This window comes from Phyllostomus discolor, chromosome 5, assembly GCF_004126475.2.
Source record: "Phyllostomus discolor isolate MPI-MPIP mPhyDis1 chromosome 5, mPhyDis1.pri.v3, whole genome shotgun sequence".
NCBI classification, from domain to species: domain Eukaryota; kingdom Metazoa; phylum Chordata; class Mammalia; order Chiroptera; family Phyllostomidae; genus Phyllostomus; species Phyllostomus discolor.
In genome coordinates this window covers 154,141,591-154,156,099 of record NC_040907.2, presented here as the reverse complement: position 1 = coordinate 154,156,099, position 14,509 = coordinate 154,141,591, and the positions used below count along the sequence as shown (strand labels likewise).

Below are 14,509 nucleotides of genomic sequence, written 5' to 3'. Positions count from 1 at the left end.
GTCCTGTTTGACCTTTAGGAGAAAGATATATATATGGAGCAGGAGGGGGCAGTTAACTCATCCATGCAATTCCGCTAAATATGCCCCGGCCTTTAGGGAAATGATAAATGTGGAAGCCAGGTTACCTGCATATCACTGCCCCAGTATAGATTATAAACGATTGCAAAAACTGAGTATGGAAACCTTTTAATGGGGAGTGGAAGGAGGGGAACCTGAGGCAGAGAGGAGGAGGAGTTTGATAGAAAGTGAAAAAAATCCCCGGTGAAAATAGTTGAAAATAGCCCTGGCTGGCGTAGCTCAGTGGATTGAGCGCAGGCTGGGAACCAAAGTGTCCCAGGTTCGATTCCCAGCCAGGGTACATTCCTGGGTTGCAGGCCATAACCCCTAGCAACCGCACATTGATGTTTCTCTCTCTCTCTCTCCCTCTCTCTCTCTCTCTCTCTCCCCCTTCCTTCCCTCCCTAAAAAATAAATAAATAAAATCTTTAAAAAAAATAGTTGAAAATAAATCCTTATATTTTCCTCCAGGACAGCGATTTTCAACCTTTTTCATCTCACAGCACACATAAACTAATTACTCAAATTGTGTGACACACCAAAAAATATTTTTTGTTGATCTGACAAAAAATATAGGTATAAGTTTGATTCATTCATACCGGACGGCTATTGTGGTGTTGGCTGCTGTCGTTTTTTTATTTGACAATCTAAGGGAAAAGAGGTCAGTGCCCCTGACTCAACAGTCAGGGAATGCATGTTTTAAAGTCTTGCAGCACATGAGTTGAAAATCGCTGCTCTAGGATGAAGACATTTTAAACAGAAGATTGGCACAGGCTCAGTTTGGTTATTCTAATAGTGCTAGTCTGAGATGTGTCTTTATTCTTCTTATTTGCGGTTTATACCAGGGGTTTGACAGATCTTTGTTCTTCCCTTTTGTCCAGTCCTGAGGCTTTCTACCAATGCAGGCCAGTGGAAGGAAGCTGCTAGCAAGGTGACCCACGCATTGGTTAACATCAGGTAAGGAATGAGATTTTCTCTCTTTCAGAGTTCATTGGCTCATCCTGAGGTTTATTGTACTTTTCTAAGTGGAGTGTGTTGAACTCTACTACTATTTTAAGCCCTGATGTCTGTAGGAGTGAAAGAAATTGTCGTACTTGATCAGGAGAAACAGGAGTGCATGAGGCCTTCGTTTTGTCATACTGAAATAGCTCACAGTGCTGTTCTGTGCCTTTCCCTACTCAGACAGGGTTGCAAGGCCTTTTCAGGCATCTTCACTGCCAAAGTATTTTCTGTGTAGAGGCCATCTGAAAGCTTTTCTCTGAAATTTTTTTCTGCTCTTCTCAGTTCAAAGAGTGACTCATGGGAATCTGGAACTTTGACGTTTTGCTTCACATGGCTATTTCTATTTGTGGTAAACAGAGGCAAGTGGAGCTTGTGGGGCTGTCGTTTTAGGTTCCTTATGAAACAGCGAGGCAATTACAGAGTGCTGTAGGTACAGGATAAAACTGAGTCATACATGGAGTTGCTTTAGGGTCTTAAGGAAATGCCACACATTCAGAGGAGTGAGCTGTTTGTAAATGCAGAGAATGTGCTTTCAGTATTAGGAAACCTAAAGCTGACTTTTCTTATATTCCTTGCTCCCTTTGTGCCTATCATTTTCCATTTTCTCAACAGTTATTAAATTGTTCTTGCAAACAATTGAAAAATTAACCTTGAGTGGATGAGGCAAACCCAACAGATGGAGAAACTTGATTTAGCTCCAGATGTAAGCCTTGCCAAGCATTCCCAGTAATAGTAGAAGTACATTTACAACTTGGTATAGATTCTGATGTGTGACAGAGCTGGGAGTCAGTGAGTTTCCATATCTTCCTCCTTTTTAAAAAAATATATTCTGTCCCTGTAGTGATTTACTATTGTGTTTGGCACATCTGGGAATGAAAGGAAAAACGTGAACTGTGCGTTGGGAGGGCTGGGGTGAGGGGGCACGGCAGTGAAACGTGCTAACAAGATTGCACTGAAGGTTGATCTGCCTTACCTGACCCCAGAGACATTTTATGGCAGTGACAGTTTTATAAATCTCACAAATAAATGCATATCTGCACCTAGCAAACAAACCACATATTGTAGTGAGGCCTTAAGATAAATGTGATTTTCTGTAAGAACTGGAAATTACAAACTGCCTTATTCCAAATATCCCTTTGTGACCCAAGGGCAGTATGACAAATGTGGGTATTTGAAAGAAGCTCCAGATTCCGGTTGGAGTATGAAGAGCATGTGGGGTGTAATTTATGTTGCATTTATTTATTCATATGTTTACTTGGGCTTTCCAGGCAGCTCCTTCTCTTTGGGGGCCTGTTTCCGTGATCACATTCCTTTATGCTTGCTTTGTCTCCTGCTTTGTTGCTTTTCCTTTCAGTGGCTTCTGGCCTGGCAGCTGTCCTTGTTCTTTTCAAGGACCATCAAACAGCTGATTTAACATCTTGGCCTGTCCTTTTTCTGAACAGGCCAGAAAGGACTGGGCTGAGTTCAGATGCCCATAACCATGACCTCTTCCTTCTCTTTGTTAGTCTCTGGTAGGCCTGCACCCCATTTCCATTCCTCAGACTTTTTTGATGAATTTGCTGCAGAATTATTACATCATCTTCACGGTTGCTAATGAATTAGACTCAGAGTATGTGTCAGACGTGTGAAAGATGCAGTCATTTATCTCAAGAGGTTCCTGGAAAGATGTATTTGAATGTCACTTACCACATTAAGGCCAGATGAGGGGAGAATATGGGTGATGCTAAGACTGTAAAAGTTAACTTGTTTTCTTTCTGACATTTATTTTCACTTAAGTTCTAAACCTTGTGCTGCTCTTTTATGTACTGTCTTCTTCAATCCTCAAACTCTATAAATAGACTATATTATAAATTTTTAAAAATATACTTTTTATGAATAAGGAAACTGAGTCCCACAATGGTCATGTGGCAAAGCTGGGAATTAGTCACAGGTCTCTAACTCCCAAGTCCAGGGCTCACTCTTCTGTACTGTAATGCCCTCTTCTGTAGAGTTGCATCAGTGGGTTCCATGGAGGTGAACAGAAAACGCAGCATGATGTATTGAAAGGAGGATGGGAATTTGAGTTAGAGAAACTGGATTTTTTTGTTTTTGTCTCTTAATATATGACCTTGAAATTATTTAGCCTCTCTGGGCCTCTTTCCACTACCTATAAAGTGGAGGTCATGACGATATCAGCTGTTTCCTAGGAAAGTGGTTGTGAGAATTATAGGATGTAATGTATGTGAGAGCACTAGTAAGCTATAAAATACTGGTCATTTCACTTAGCCTGATGTCTTTCAGGTTCATTCCTATTGTAGTATGTGTCAGAATTTCCTTCCTTTTTAGGCTGAATAATATTCCATTGCATGTATATGCCACTTTTTATTTATTCATTCATCCATTGATGAAACCCCAAGTGAGTTGATTCCACATTTTGATTATTGTGATTTTAGTTATTTGTGCATGGGTATGCAGACCTCTGTTCAGTCCCTGCTTTACTTCTTTTGGACGTATACCCAGAAGTAAAATTGGTGGGATCACATGGTAATTCTGTGTTTAATTCTTTTTGAGGAATTGCCATACCTTTTCTCAGTTTTAGCATTTTGAGCCTTACTTAGAATGTTTCCTAAGTATGTCTTCATTTGTCCCTTCTATAAAAGTTAAGATATTACCCTTAGCCTTAAAAGATGTTTTGCTTTTCTTTGCTTGACTTTGATGCTGGTGGTCCAGGAAATTTTCTTTTCACAGCGTTAGTATTTTTCTCAGCTGAGGGCAAAACAGCGGCATGCCTGCAAAGTCTGTATTCCTCTGAGCCAACGGTAATGAGCTCTGCCTTTTATGCTCCTTGGCTTTCTTCTAAGAGCTCATGTTGTATACCCATGACACTAGGAAATTTGGATGACTTAGAAAACAGGAGACTGTGTCAGAAGATGGGACCTGTGAGTCTCCCAGGGATACTGTGAGATATTTAAATAGTAGCCACCAACTTGATCATCAAGGATAGAGTGTATAAAGGCTTAGCAGTAAAATCGTGATGGTATGTGACATATACTTCTGTTCTTTATAGATGTGTTTGTGCCCATCCCACACCTGGAAAGAATTTCTAAGGCAGAGAAAATGAACTCTTAGCTGCTTCTCCTGTAGTATGTTCTTTGATAGCCATGGGAAGGGATTGGATTGCGTGGGAAACTTTCAGACACCTAACAGCTGGGGGGGCCTGTGAGACTGATTTGCTGGTTGACGACGGCTACAAGTGATGCCTTTGGGATCTTCTGGAATGCAGTGCATCTAATGGCAAGCCTGACGTAGTGTGTCACCAGCAGGTGAAAGGCAGCAGAAAACCTGCAGACCTTCCTGTTCTCTGGGGTTTAGATTGTGATAGTGAATATTAAAAAAGTACTTCCACATGTTTGGAGTCTTAAATTTGCTCAAGTGTCAGACTGTTTGCTTTTCACTTGTCTCTCCTGGCTTAGTCATGCTAGTTCTTTAATTGTCAGAGTTATTTGTATTTAAACAATTTGTCTTTCTCTTCCTGTTTGATCCTTCAGAGATATTCTTAAAATGCATCTGCTTAGAAACTGCTATTTTTGTCGGGACACCTGATGTCATTACCATAACGGGCCCTATGTTTGTTCCTCCCCATAGGAGGCTTGTTCCCCATAGGATTGCTTTGCCACAAGAAAAATAAAATATTACATCTCTGCCTTTGAAATTCCACTTGGTATAATTGTTACTGCAGCTGCCTTCACAGATCTACTGGTCCACAAAAGAAGGGTACTGTGAGGGGCCAGGTGCAAGGATGCAAGGAAAAAATACTTGGGAAGTTTTGCTTGGAGACTTCCATAGTAAGTATTTCCTGCCACCGCTTAGCAGATTCCTCCAGTGGAGTCCTGTAGATGTCTGCTGACTGTTAACTTAATTAGTCAAAGAGAAAAAGAAAAATGTTAGACTAAATTTTGACCTTCATTTAACCAAACAACTTTCATGGTAAGTAATTTGAAGCCCTTAATGAATCTCTTCGAGTTAACACCTTAATGCTTTTCACTTATCAAGCATTTTATCAGCGCCAAGTTCACAGTCCTATTCTCTGGTTGCTCACAGAAGTAGTGGCTGAATCACTGCGAGTAGGGTTTTTTCCTGATCAGTAGTTTCCTTAAGTTGGGTAAAATTTAAACTCTGTGATTTATATATTAATTTTTTCCCTTATTTTGAATGCATTAAGCTAAAGTTTAGTTTTTCCTCAAGAAAGGCTTTTTTAGATACTGCTATGGTTAGTGACAAGCGTGGGGTTTGAAATGAGACTTCAGTGCATTTCTTTGTCAGTCTCTTTATTGCTCACCTCGTGTGTTTGCCTCTTGTCCCCTGCTTGCTCCATGATCTTTTTGTTTCAATGCTAAGGTGATCAACCCTCCTCTCACCCCCCTCAGTTCCTGTTTATGTGCTTACGTAGCTGTTTTTCTTTACCCTGGGAAAAAAATACTCCCTCCAAAAAAGAAGGAGGAGGAGGAAAGCCTTAAATGTGCACTTTGCTGGGTAGGCGAAAGGACAAGAATAGCTCTCAGAAGCCTCTAGATAAGGGGGTTCATGGAGCTTCACACCCTTTGGAGCAGGTCGTGCACAGACTTCTGAGTGTCACGGAATGCAAGTCTTCAGGCAGGAATCAGAGAGAGCACACTCACTGTTGATGGCCGCAGAGTTAGGGTTGGGAAGGGGGTGTGAGCTCTCTGTTACATAAAGTTCCCCCAGATCCCCTTGCCCAAGTACCCGTTTGGGCTACAAAATTAGTCACAGTTTTCTTATCAGAATAGATACTGATGAGTTGAGAGGAGGAGCAGTTTGATTCCAGGCACTTCAGCTGAAGGATGCAGCTTAGTCTAGTGAAAAGTAAATATGGACTAAAGTGATTCATGGCAGGAGCAGAGGCATTTGGGCTGATGACTCTTGAGTAGCAAGAAGTACATGAACATAATCTTCTAGTCCAGTTGTCTATTGTAAAGTGACAGACAGGCTCAGAGTATCTCCTAGGTTAGGATTTGTCAGTAATGACCTCTCTTCTGTTCATCAGATCCACTGATCTCTGGTTACAGAGAATGAAAAGCATTATGCAGATTAAAACAAAGAACTGAAATGAGGCTGCTATAATATCGTGTCACTAATGACTAGGAGCATTACAGATTATTCTAATAATTGCTGTTCCTCCATCTCTTAAGACTACAGCTAGAAATGAAAAACAAAACACTGAGTCTCATGTGGCTAATCTTCTATTTTGCCTTAACTTGGTTTATACTACAAAGTGAGGTTTTGCATTAGGTCATAGCTGGGCTTGGTGAACTGTTGTGCAATAAAGAAGTCTTGGTTTAGGAGATTCAGATATTTGTAATAAAATACTATGATTTTTAGTTGGGTCTACTGTGATTTTAGGTGAGTGTAACTTTAGCATGTGACACCTACTTAACTCAACCTGAAATTCCATTGGGGTCTTTTTCCACTTTGATTTTTTTTAACAATTGTGGGAAAATGAACATAAGAAAATTTACTATTTTAACCATCTTTAATTCTATAGTTCTGTTGCATTAAGTACATTCAAATAGTTATCCACCCATCACCACCAGCCATCTCCAGAACCTTTTTCCTTCCTCAACTGAAATTCTGTGCTACACCTATGAAACAATAACACCTTCTTCCCTCCTTTCCCCAGCCCCTGGCGGCCACCCTTATGCTTTCTGTGTCTATGAATTGGCCTGCTCTAGGAACTTCATGTGAGAGAAATTATGCAGTATTTGCCCTTTTGTGACTGGCTTGTTTTACTTAGCACAATATCCTCGTGGTTCTTCCATGTTTTAGCATGTGTCAGAATTTCATTCCTTTTTAAGACTAAGTGATATTGCATTGTATGAGTAGACCACATTTTGTTTATCCATTTATCTATTGATGGACACTTGCATTGCTTCCATCTTTTGGCCGCTGTGATAATGCTGCTATAAACACTGGTGCACAAGTATTTGAGAACCTGCTTTCACTTTTTTTTTGATATATGCCCCAAAGTGGAATTGCTGGATCATATGGTAATTCTATTTTTAAATTTTTGAGGAATCACCATACCTTTTCCACAGCAGCTGTACTGTTTTACATTCCCACTAATGATGCACAAGACTTCCAGTTTCTCCGTATCATCGCCAACACTTTTTATTTCTGTTGTTTTGATATTAGCCATCCTAATTGAGGGGTGTGAAATGATATCTTACTGTGATTTTGATTTGCATTTCCACAATGACTAGTGGTGTTATCTTTTCATGTGCTCATTGACCACTTGTCTGTCATCTTTGTTGAAATGTCTGCTCAAGTCCTTTGCTGATTTTTCAGTTGGGATGTTTGGGGTTGTGTTGTTGTATTTTAGGAATTCCTTAAATATTCTGGATCAGTCTCTGTCGGGTATGTGGTTTGCAAAGATCTTCTCCCTTTCCCTGGGTTGCCTTTTCATTCTGTTGATAGTGTCTTTAATGCACAAAAGTTTTAAACTTTGCTGAAGTCCAACTTACCTGTTTTTTTCTTTTATTACCTGTGCTTTTGGTGTCACATGCAAGAAATCATTGCCAAGCCACATCATAAAGCTTCCTTCTATGTTTCCTTCTAAGAGTTTTATAGTTTTAGTTCTTACATTTAGGTCTTTGATCCATTTTGAGTGAAGTTTTGTATATGGTATAAGGTAAGGGTTCAACTTCTTCTTCTTCTTCTTCTTTTTTTTTTTTACATGTAGATCGCCAGTTTTCCCAGCAGCCACTTTGCTTTTCTGAGATAACCACACCTCTGATTTCTTAATTTGAATCAGACTGAATTTGGAACTTAACTGGTAAGGTCTAGAAATGGGGCTCCACACTCTTTCTGCATACCCCCATTTCTTGTATTTTTGGTTTGCTCATTCCCCTTCTTGTTTAAGGGATAGCATAATATTGTGCTTAAGAGCAGGGACTTTAGAGTTAGGTTGTTTGAATTTGAGTCTAAGCTCTACTACTTAATTTGGACAAGTTACTTACCATTGTTTCCTGGAGTTTCCACATCTGTAAAGTGAGGAAAATAATGGAACATGTGTCATTGTTGAGAAGATTAAATGACAATATGTGTGGAAAACAGCATAGTGCCTGGCACACAGGCACTATGTGTGCCAGTATAAATGTTCACTATTATTATCTTTTTAAAAAATTGTCCTGAATGTGCAAGTCTGGGGGTTTTACCAGACTCGGTTCTGATGATGTACAGGGAGCTTCGTTCTAGATAAGCAAGTCCCTTTCATATGCAACATTGTTTGTTCCCCTTAGCCCCACTCATGGACTTAGAAGGGACGAGATACAACATGATGTTATTTATAAGCTGACAGCAGGGGCAACACCGGTGGGAAAACAGTTTGGATGGGGAGAGTATATGTTTTCCATCTCTTCCATCCCTTTGAGGAGATGTTTGACCATGAAATTTTGGCTTTCTTATTTTTGAATGAGCAGCCTCTCTTCTTGCCAATGTTGTGGTAAAAGAGAGTGTGCCCGAAATGAGTGTGCATATACACAACTGAAAGGACACCCACCAGTGTGTTCTTTTGTGTAGTTGGAGGGATTATAGGTGATTCTAAATTTTCTTGTATTTTAATTTATTAAAAACATTAAGCTGTGGAGTTTTTGGTAGCCGTCTTTTAATAGACTAAGTTCCCTTCTATTCTTAATTTTTTGAGTGTTTTTTTTTTTTTATTTTTTACCATGAAAGGGAGTTGGGTTTTGTCAAATGCTTTTTCTGCATCTATTGAAACAATCACGTGGTTTTTGTTTCTTATTCTATTGATATAGTTGTATTAAATTAGTTGATATTAAACTAACCTTGCATTCCTAGGCTAAATCCCACTTGGTTTTGGTATGTAATTATTTTTATATGTTGCTGGAGTCAGATTGCTAGTATTTTGCTGATGATTTTTGTGTTAATTTTCATAAGAAATATTGCTCAGTTTTCTTTTTCTTGTGATGTTTGCCTTTTTTTTTTAATCCTCACCCAGGGATATATTTATTGATTTTTAGGGAGAGGGTGGAAGGGAAAGAGGGAGGGAAAGAGGGAGAGAGAGAGAGTGTGAGAAATATCAATGCAAGAAACATTAAATGGTTGCCTCCCATATGTGCCCCAACCTGTAATTGAACCTGAAATCTAGGTATGTGCCCTGACTGGGGATCACACCCACAACCTTTGGTACCAACTCACTCACAGCATCAGAGACTGAAGAGAGACTGGGGCAGCTACACCTGGCCCCCACCCCAGGTGCAGCTGCCAGGGTGGGCCCAGTAGAGGAGCCAGGGAGGCAGCACTCTGCCCAAACAGCAAGAGCTTAACCTGGCCTTGGCCTTGCCCAGCACCTTGTCCATCACAGTGCCATGCACAGCCCTTGCTGAGCCTGCCTGGCTGTACATCCATGGCGGCACCTGTTCCCACCAGGAGGTGGAGGTCTCTAACTGTGTTACGCGCACCCAGACTTGCTGAAAGATTGCTGCATGAATTTCCAGACCATATTGCTTCTGCAGGGCATTGCCACTTTCTTTCTTTCTTTCTTTTTTTCTTTAAGTTAGAACTGTCTGTACTTTATTTTTTTTAAGATTTCATTTATTTATTTTTAGAGAGGGAAAGGAGGGAGAAAGAGAGAGAGAGAGAGAAACATCAATGTGCAGTTGCTGGGGGCCGTGGCCTGCAACCCAGGCATGTGCCCTGGCTGGGAATCGAACCTGCGACACTTTGGTTCCCAGCCCGCACTCAATCCCCTGAGCTATGCCAGCCAGGGGCATTGCAACTTTCTGCTTCCTGGGCATTCTGTGTAGTCTCTCGGCATTCCTTCTGGGTGTCTTTGGGCCCTAGCATCCAGTCCTGAAGATCACCTGTCACAAGCCTTTGCCCACATCCTCACATTCCTGCAATGTGCTGACATCATCAGCTTTCAGGTAGTGAAGGCCCATGTCTGCACATAAATGAGTGGCTGCCTGGAGTTCACTGTGATGCCAAAGTGTGTCCCGTTGTGACTCTCCTACTTCCAGACTCTTGTATTAGGCAAGAAAGACTGTTGTATTATACCTGCGCACAGAGCCAAGGGGCTGCATTGTCTTGTCTTTCTGTCAAGTCTGAGTGTGTCTGTGGCACATATCCAGGGTGTGGCCAGCTCTCACTGACCTCGGGTGTCTGAAGGGCAGATCAGGCAGGAGTCAGACATGCATGCCAAAGTGACCGGTCATCTCATGAGATGCTGGACATGACCCTGTGGACTGTTCCATGTGATTTGGTAAAAGGCAAAAGATTTATACGGACTCAAGAGAAACCAGAGTATGTTCCAGGTGATTTGGAACCCACTTTTTATTAGCTTTCCACACCATTGGCCTTTCTCTTTCCCCTACTATCCTGAGACTGTTATATAAATTCCCCTGGTTTTGTTTTATTGTTTTCTTTCTAGGTAAAAATAAAAAGCAAAGACAAAACAAATGAACATAAACCATAGGTAAGACTATAAAACAAACAAAACACACTGAAAAGGAGAATTTTATGTATTTTCTGAGAGAATGAGGATGCATTAGAAACAAGATCTTACTTTTTTTTTGTCCATCATATCTGGAATGAGGACTATACGATAGTGGGGGGGAAAGTCTATATTTAGAGTTTAAATACATATATCTTCTTTGTGTGAGGTCTTCTCACATGTAAGTATTAAATACAGCATTCTAGATCCGGCTCTATTCTTCGGTGAGCTAATGCTGCACAGCTATTTCTTTTCCTAAACTCAAAATGTGAGCAATCAGAGCTCATGGCTCTTGATGCCTACGTGTTGAGTTTTACAACAAAGAAAGAGTACAGGTACAAAAGTAACAGGAGAAATTGGTGAGCATTTGTTTTGGAGGGATATCATTTTGAGAGAAGGACCCAGTGCTTTGATGTGGAGTGGATGAGGGAGTTGTTAGGTGTGTTCTTTTATATCTGGAGTCAGTGTTGGTTTGTGGAAGATATTCTTGTCCTGTGCCTTGTCTTTTGCATCTCATTTTCTGCCAGCAGGATAGGGGCTGCTGACTGTGGCCTGTTTTTACTGGCTCAGATGAGGGACTATTTCTGGAGTATAACTCCTAGGAGAAAAGGAGTCAGCAAGTGAGTGAGCCCAGCCCACTGTCCTGAAGCAAGCTACTGGACTGTGAAATAGGATGTCCTTAGTGGGTTTGAGGTGCATACTCTGAGAGTGTCAGTTGAGGCCTCCTAGGTGTGGGGCTTCACCCTTTGTAAAAGCTAGGGTTCTGTATGGATGTGACTAGCCAACTTGAGGAACCTTGCAATAGGGAATTATTGGGAGAGATCGTATATGTATCTGGTGACCTTACTTTGAGTGTTATTTTGGCAAATAATCAGACAGTCTTTTTGCTTGTTAATTCCATTGATATTTTTCTCTTTCTTAATGATTATACTAAGTATCATACTACTAACGAGCCTTTTGAGGTGGCTTGGAAGGACTGCCTTTGTGACTGAGCCGGTGATAATGGAGTAGCTATTTCCTGGGGACAACAGATAATTAAGAGTCCCAGGGCCTTGAGGTAAATTGGAAGGGTTTTGTTCTGAGCAGACAGTTGCCGATGAAATTGTTGAGAGCACTGAAGGTGAAATGTGTGATTGGCATTTTCCTCCACAATGTTCTAGCCTTTGATTCCATGAGTGTGAATGAATGGCCCTATGTGGCAGGAGACCAAGTTTTTCCCTCTCTCTGTAGGTCCACAGTCTCACAACATGCTTTGTTTCTGTAAATATGTGTTTACACAGCAAAGGTCTCTGGTTTGCATTTGTCCCATCAGTAATTAATTAGATCTCCTGCCTATAATTAATTTTATGGTGTAGTAAATTAACTTTCAGTTTTCAACTTAGCATTAACTTTTTTACAGGTATCTGAGATGAACCATCTGATGTATGGCCTGCATTCTGGTAATCTTTTAATCAGCAGGAATTAGTATCTTATTTCCAGTTTTTTTTTTTTTTTTTTTTTAAGATTTTATTTATTTATTTATTTCTAGAGAGGGAAAGGTAGGGAGAAAGAGAGGGAGAGAAACATCAATGCATGGCTGTCCCTCACATGCCTCCAACTGGGGCCCCAGAGTGCAACCCTGGCATGTGCCCTGACCAGGAATCGAACCTGCGACTCTTTGGTTCACAGGCCAGCATACAATCCCCTGAGCCACACCTGCCAGGACTTATTTCTAGTTTCTTTAGGTTAGCATCAGAAACCAAGAAAGAGAGAGAAAGAGAGTGAATAAGGGAAGCATTGTTTGTTTGTGTCAGACAGATTTGGGATTCTTTCTTTAGAAGCCTGTGGTTTTAGGAGCATTTCTTTATTATTCCTGTCACTGCATCTTTATCTTTACAACTGTTTCTGAATGCTAGGAGTTGAGGACCAGGGGGCAGTCAAGGTAACCTAGAATTGCTGCTCTGTTGTAGGAGGTCAGGAAGGAAGGTATTTCCAGTTGACACATTATATAATAGGGCTAGAGTGGTGGGAAGGGGCCAGAGTTACAGCAGCCCAGAGCCTGTTGTTCCTGGGTCTTTGCTCTTTCTCAGCCAGCTGTCGTTTTTTTTCTATCCTTTGACTCTGTGGAGACGGCCTGCTTTTGCTGGTACAACCATCCCTAATCCTGTAAGGGTTGTGCTGCTCTCTAATTATTGATCTCAACATAAGAAAAAAAGTTTTGCTTTCAGCTGAGAAAACATTGATTTTTTTTTTAAAGGAACTCTTGCTAGGAAATGTACACATTTAATCCTGGCTTAGTTAACAAACGATGGTTTCTAGTTATAACTTACAGAAAGCCTACCTACAAATGGGGTCAACAGGCATAGTATAGTTAAGGTCCTTAATTCCTTTCCATTTTGCATCTTATGTCCAGGGCACTTTATAAAGTAGTCTTTTTAAACTGTGGGCAGTTCTTCATCTTATCCCTCACTTTCCCTCTCAGTCTTTCCCCAAAGTCGGGCCAGATTGCTGGTCACATAATTCAGGTATTCTAACCGTGTTGAGCAGTAGACTGTTCACCTGCTAATGGGGTGAGTCAGCAGATAATGTGATTGCCCTTGGATAGGCAGAACATCCTTTCTTCCCTCAATTGTTCTTCATATGACACAGGTTCGAAATCTCTGGCTGTTGTGATTGTATTTAGACATATTTTAACTTCTCAATTTCATTCCTTAAGTATGGTGTTAGGGTATGCCTTATACTGAATAAGTGTTCAGTAAATGTTTACTGGACTTAATAACACCCAGAACTGGATCCAAACATAGTCTGAGTAGCTTAAATTATAGGGAGACTATTAACACTCGGGGTATTTTATTTGCAGCCTGAGTTTTTTATTGAGTTTATTGGGGTGATACTGGTTACCAAAATTATACAGGTTTCAGGTGCACACAACACATCACCTTTATACTATGTTGTGTGTTCGCCACCCCAAGTCAAGTCTCCTTCCATCACCATTTATCCCTCCTGTTCCCTCTTCCATCTCCCTCCACTTCCCCTTATCCCCCTCCCCGCCACTCCCCCCCTCCGCAGTCACCACTCTATTGTTTGTGTCCATGAGTTTTTTCTTTTTATTTTTTGCTCAATCCCCTCACCCCCCCAACCAAGCCACCTGCCCCATACCTAGCTGCCTGCTCTCCATCTGTGAGTCTGTCTCTGTTTTGCTTGTTAGTTCATTTTGTCCATTAGATTACACAGATTAGTGAACTCATATGGTAGTTATCTTTCTCTGGCTGGCCTATTTCACTTAGCATAAGCCTATCTGGGTCCAGCCATGTTGTCAGAAAGGGTAAAGTTTCCTTCATTTTACAACTGAGTAGTGTTCCATTGTGTAAATGTCCCATAGTTGTTTTATCTACTATCTATTGATGGACACTTGGGCACTCTGCTTCCAGAACTGGGCTTTGTAAATAACACTGCAATGAACATAGGGGTGCATGTATTCTTTTGAATTAGTGTTCTGGGTTTCTTCAGATAAATTCCCAGAAGTGGGGTCGCTGGGTCATAAGGCAGTTCCATTTTTAATTTTTTTAAAGACTTCAGTTGTGTTTTTTTTTAAGATTTTATTTATTTATTTTTAGGGAGGGAAGGGAGGGAAATGAGAGAGAGAGAGAGAGAGAGAGAGAGAAACATCAATGTGCAGTTGCTGGGGGTTATGACCTGCAACCTAGGAATGTACCCTGGCTGGGAATCGAACCTGGGACACTTTGGTTCCCAGCCCGCGCTCAATCCACTGAGCTATGCCAGCCAGGGCTCCATTTTTAATTTTTTGATGTAACTCCCTACTGGTTTCCACAGGGGCTGCACCAGTCTGCATTCACACCACCAGTGCATAGGGGTTCCCTCTGCTCCACATCCTCACCAGCACTCATTGTTTGCAGATTCATTGGTGATAGCCATTCTCATAGGTGTGAGGTGATAGCTCACT

General features: G+C 41.1%; 1 protein-coding gene across 2 annotated transcripts in view; it reads left to right on the top strand.

Moving 5' to 3' along the window:
• The window catches only part of ARMH3 (armadillo like helical domain containing 3), a 186,528-nt gene that overhangs the window by 98,163 nt on the left and 73,856 nt on the right, over positions 1 to 14,509 (top strand). For both annotated transcript variants that reach the window (XR_004903474.1, XM_028511632.1), the window contains exon 23: positions 938 to 1,013. Coding sequence is in view for 1 of the 2 variants with exons in the window: in XM_028511632.1 (XP_028367433.1) it covers positions 938 to 1,013 (76 nt within the window). In the remaining variant the exon portion in view is untranslated. The remainder of the gene's footprint in view (positions 1 to 937; positions 1,014 to 14,509) is intronic.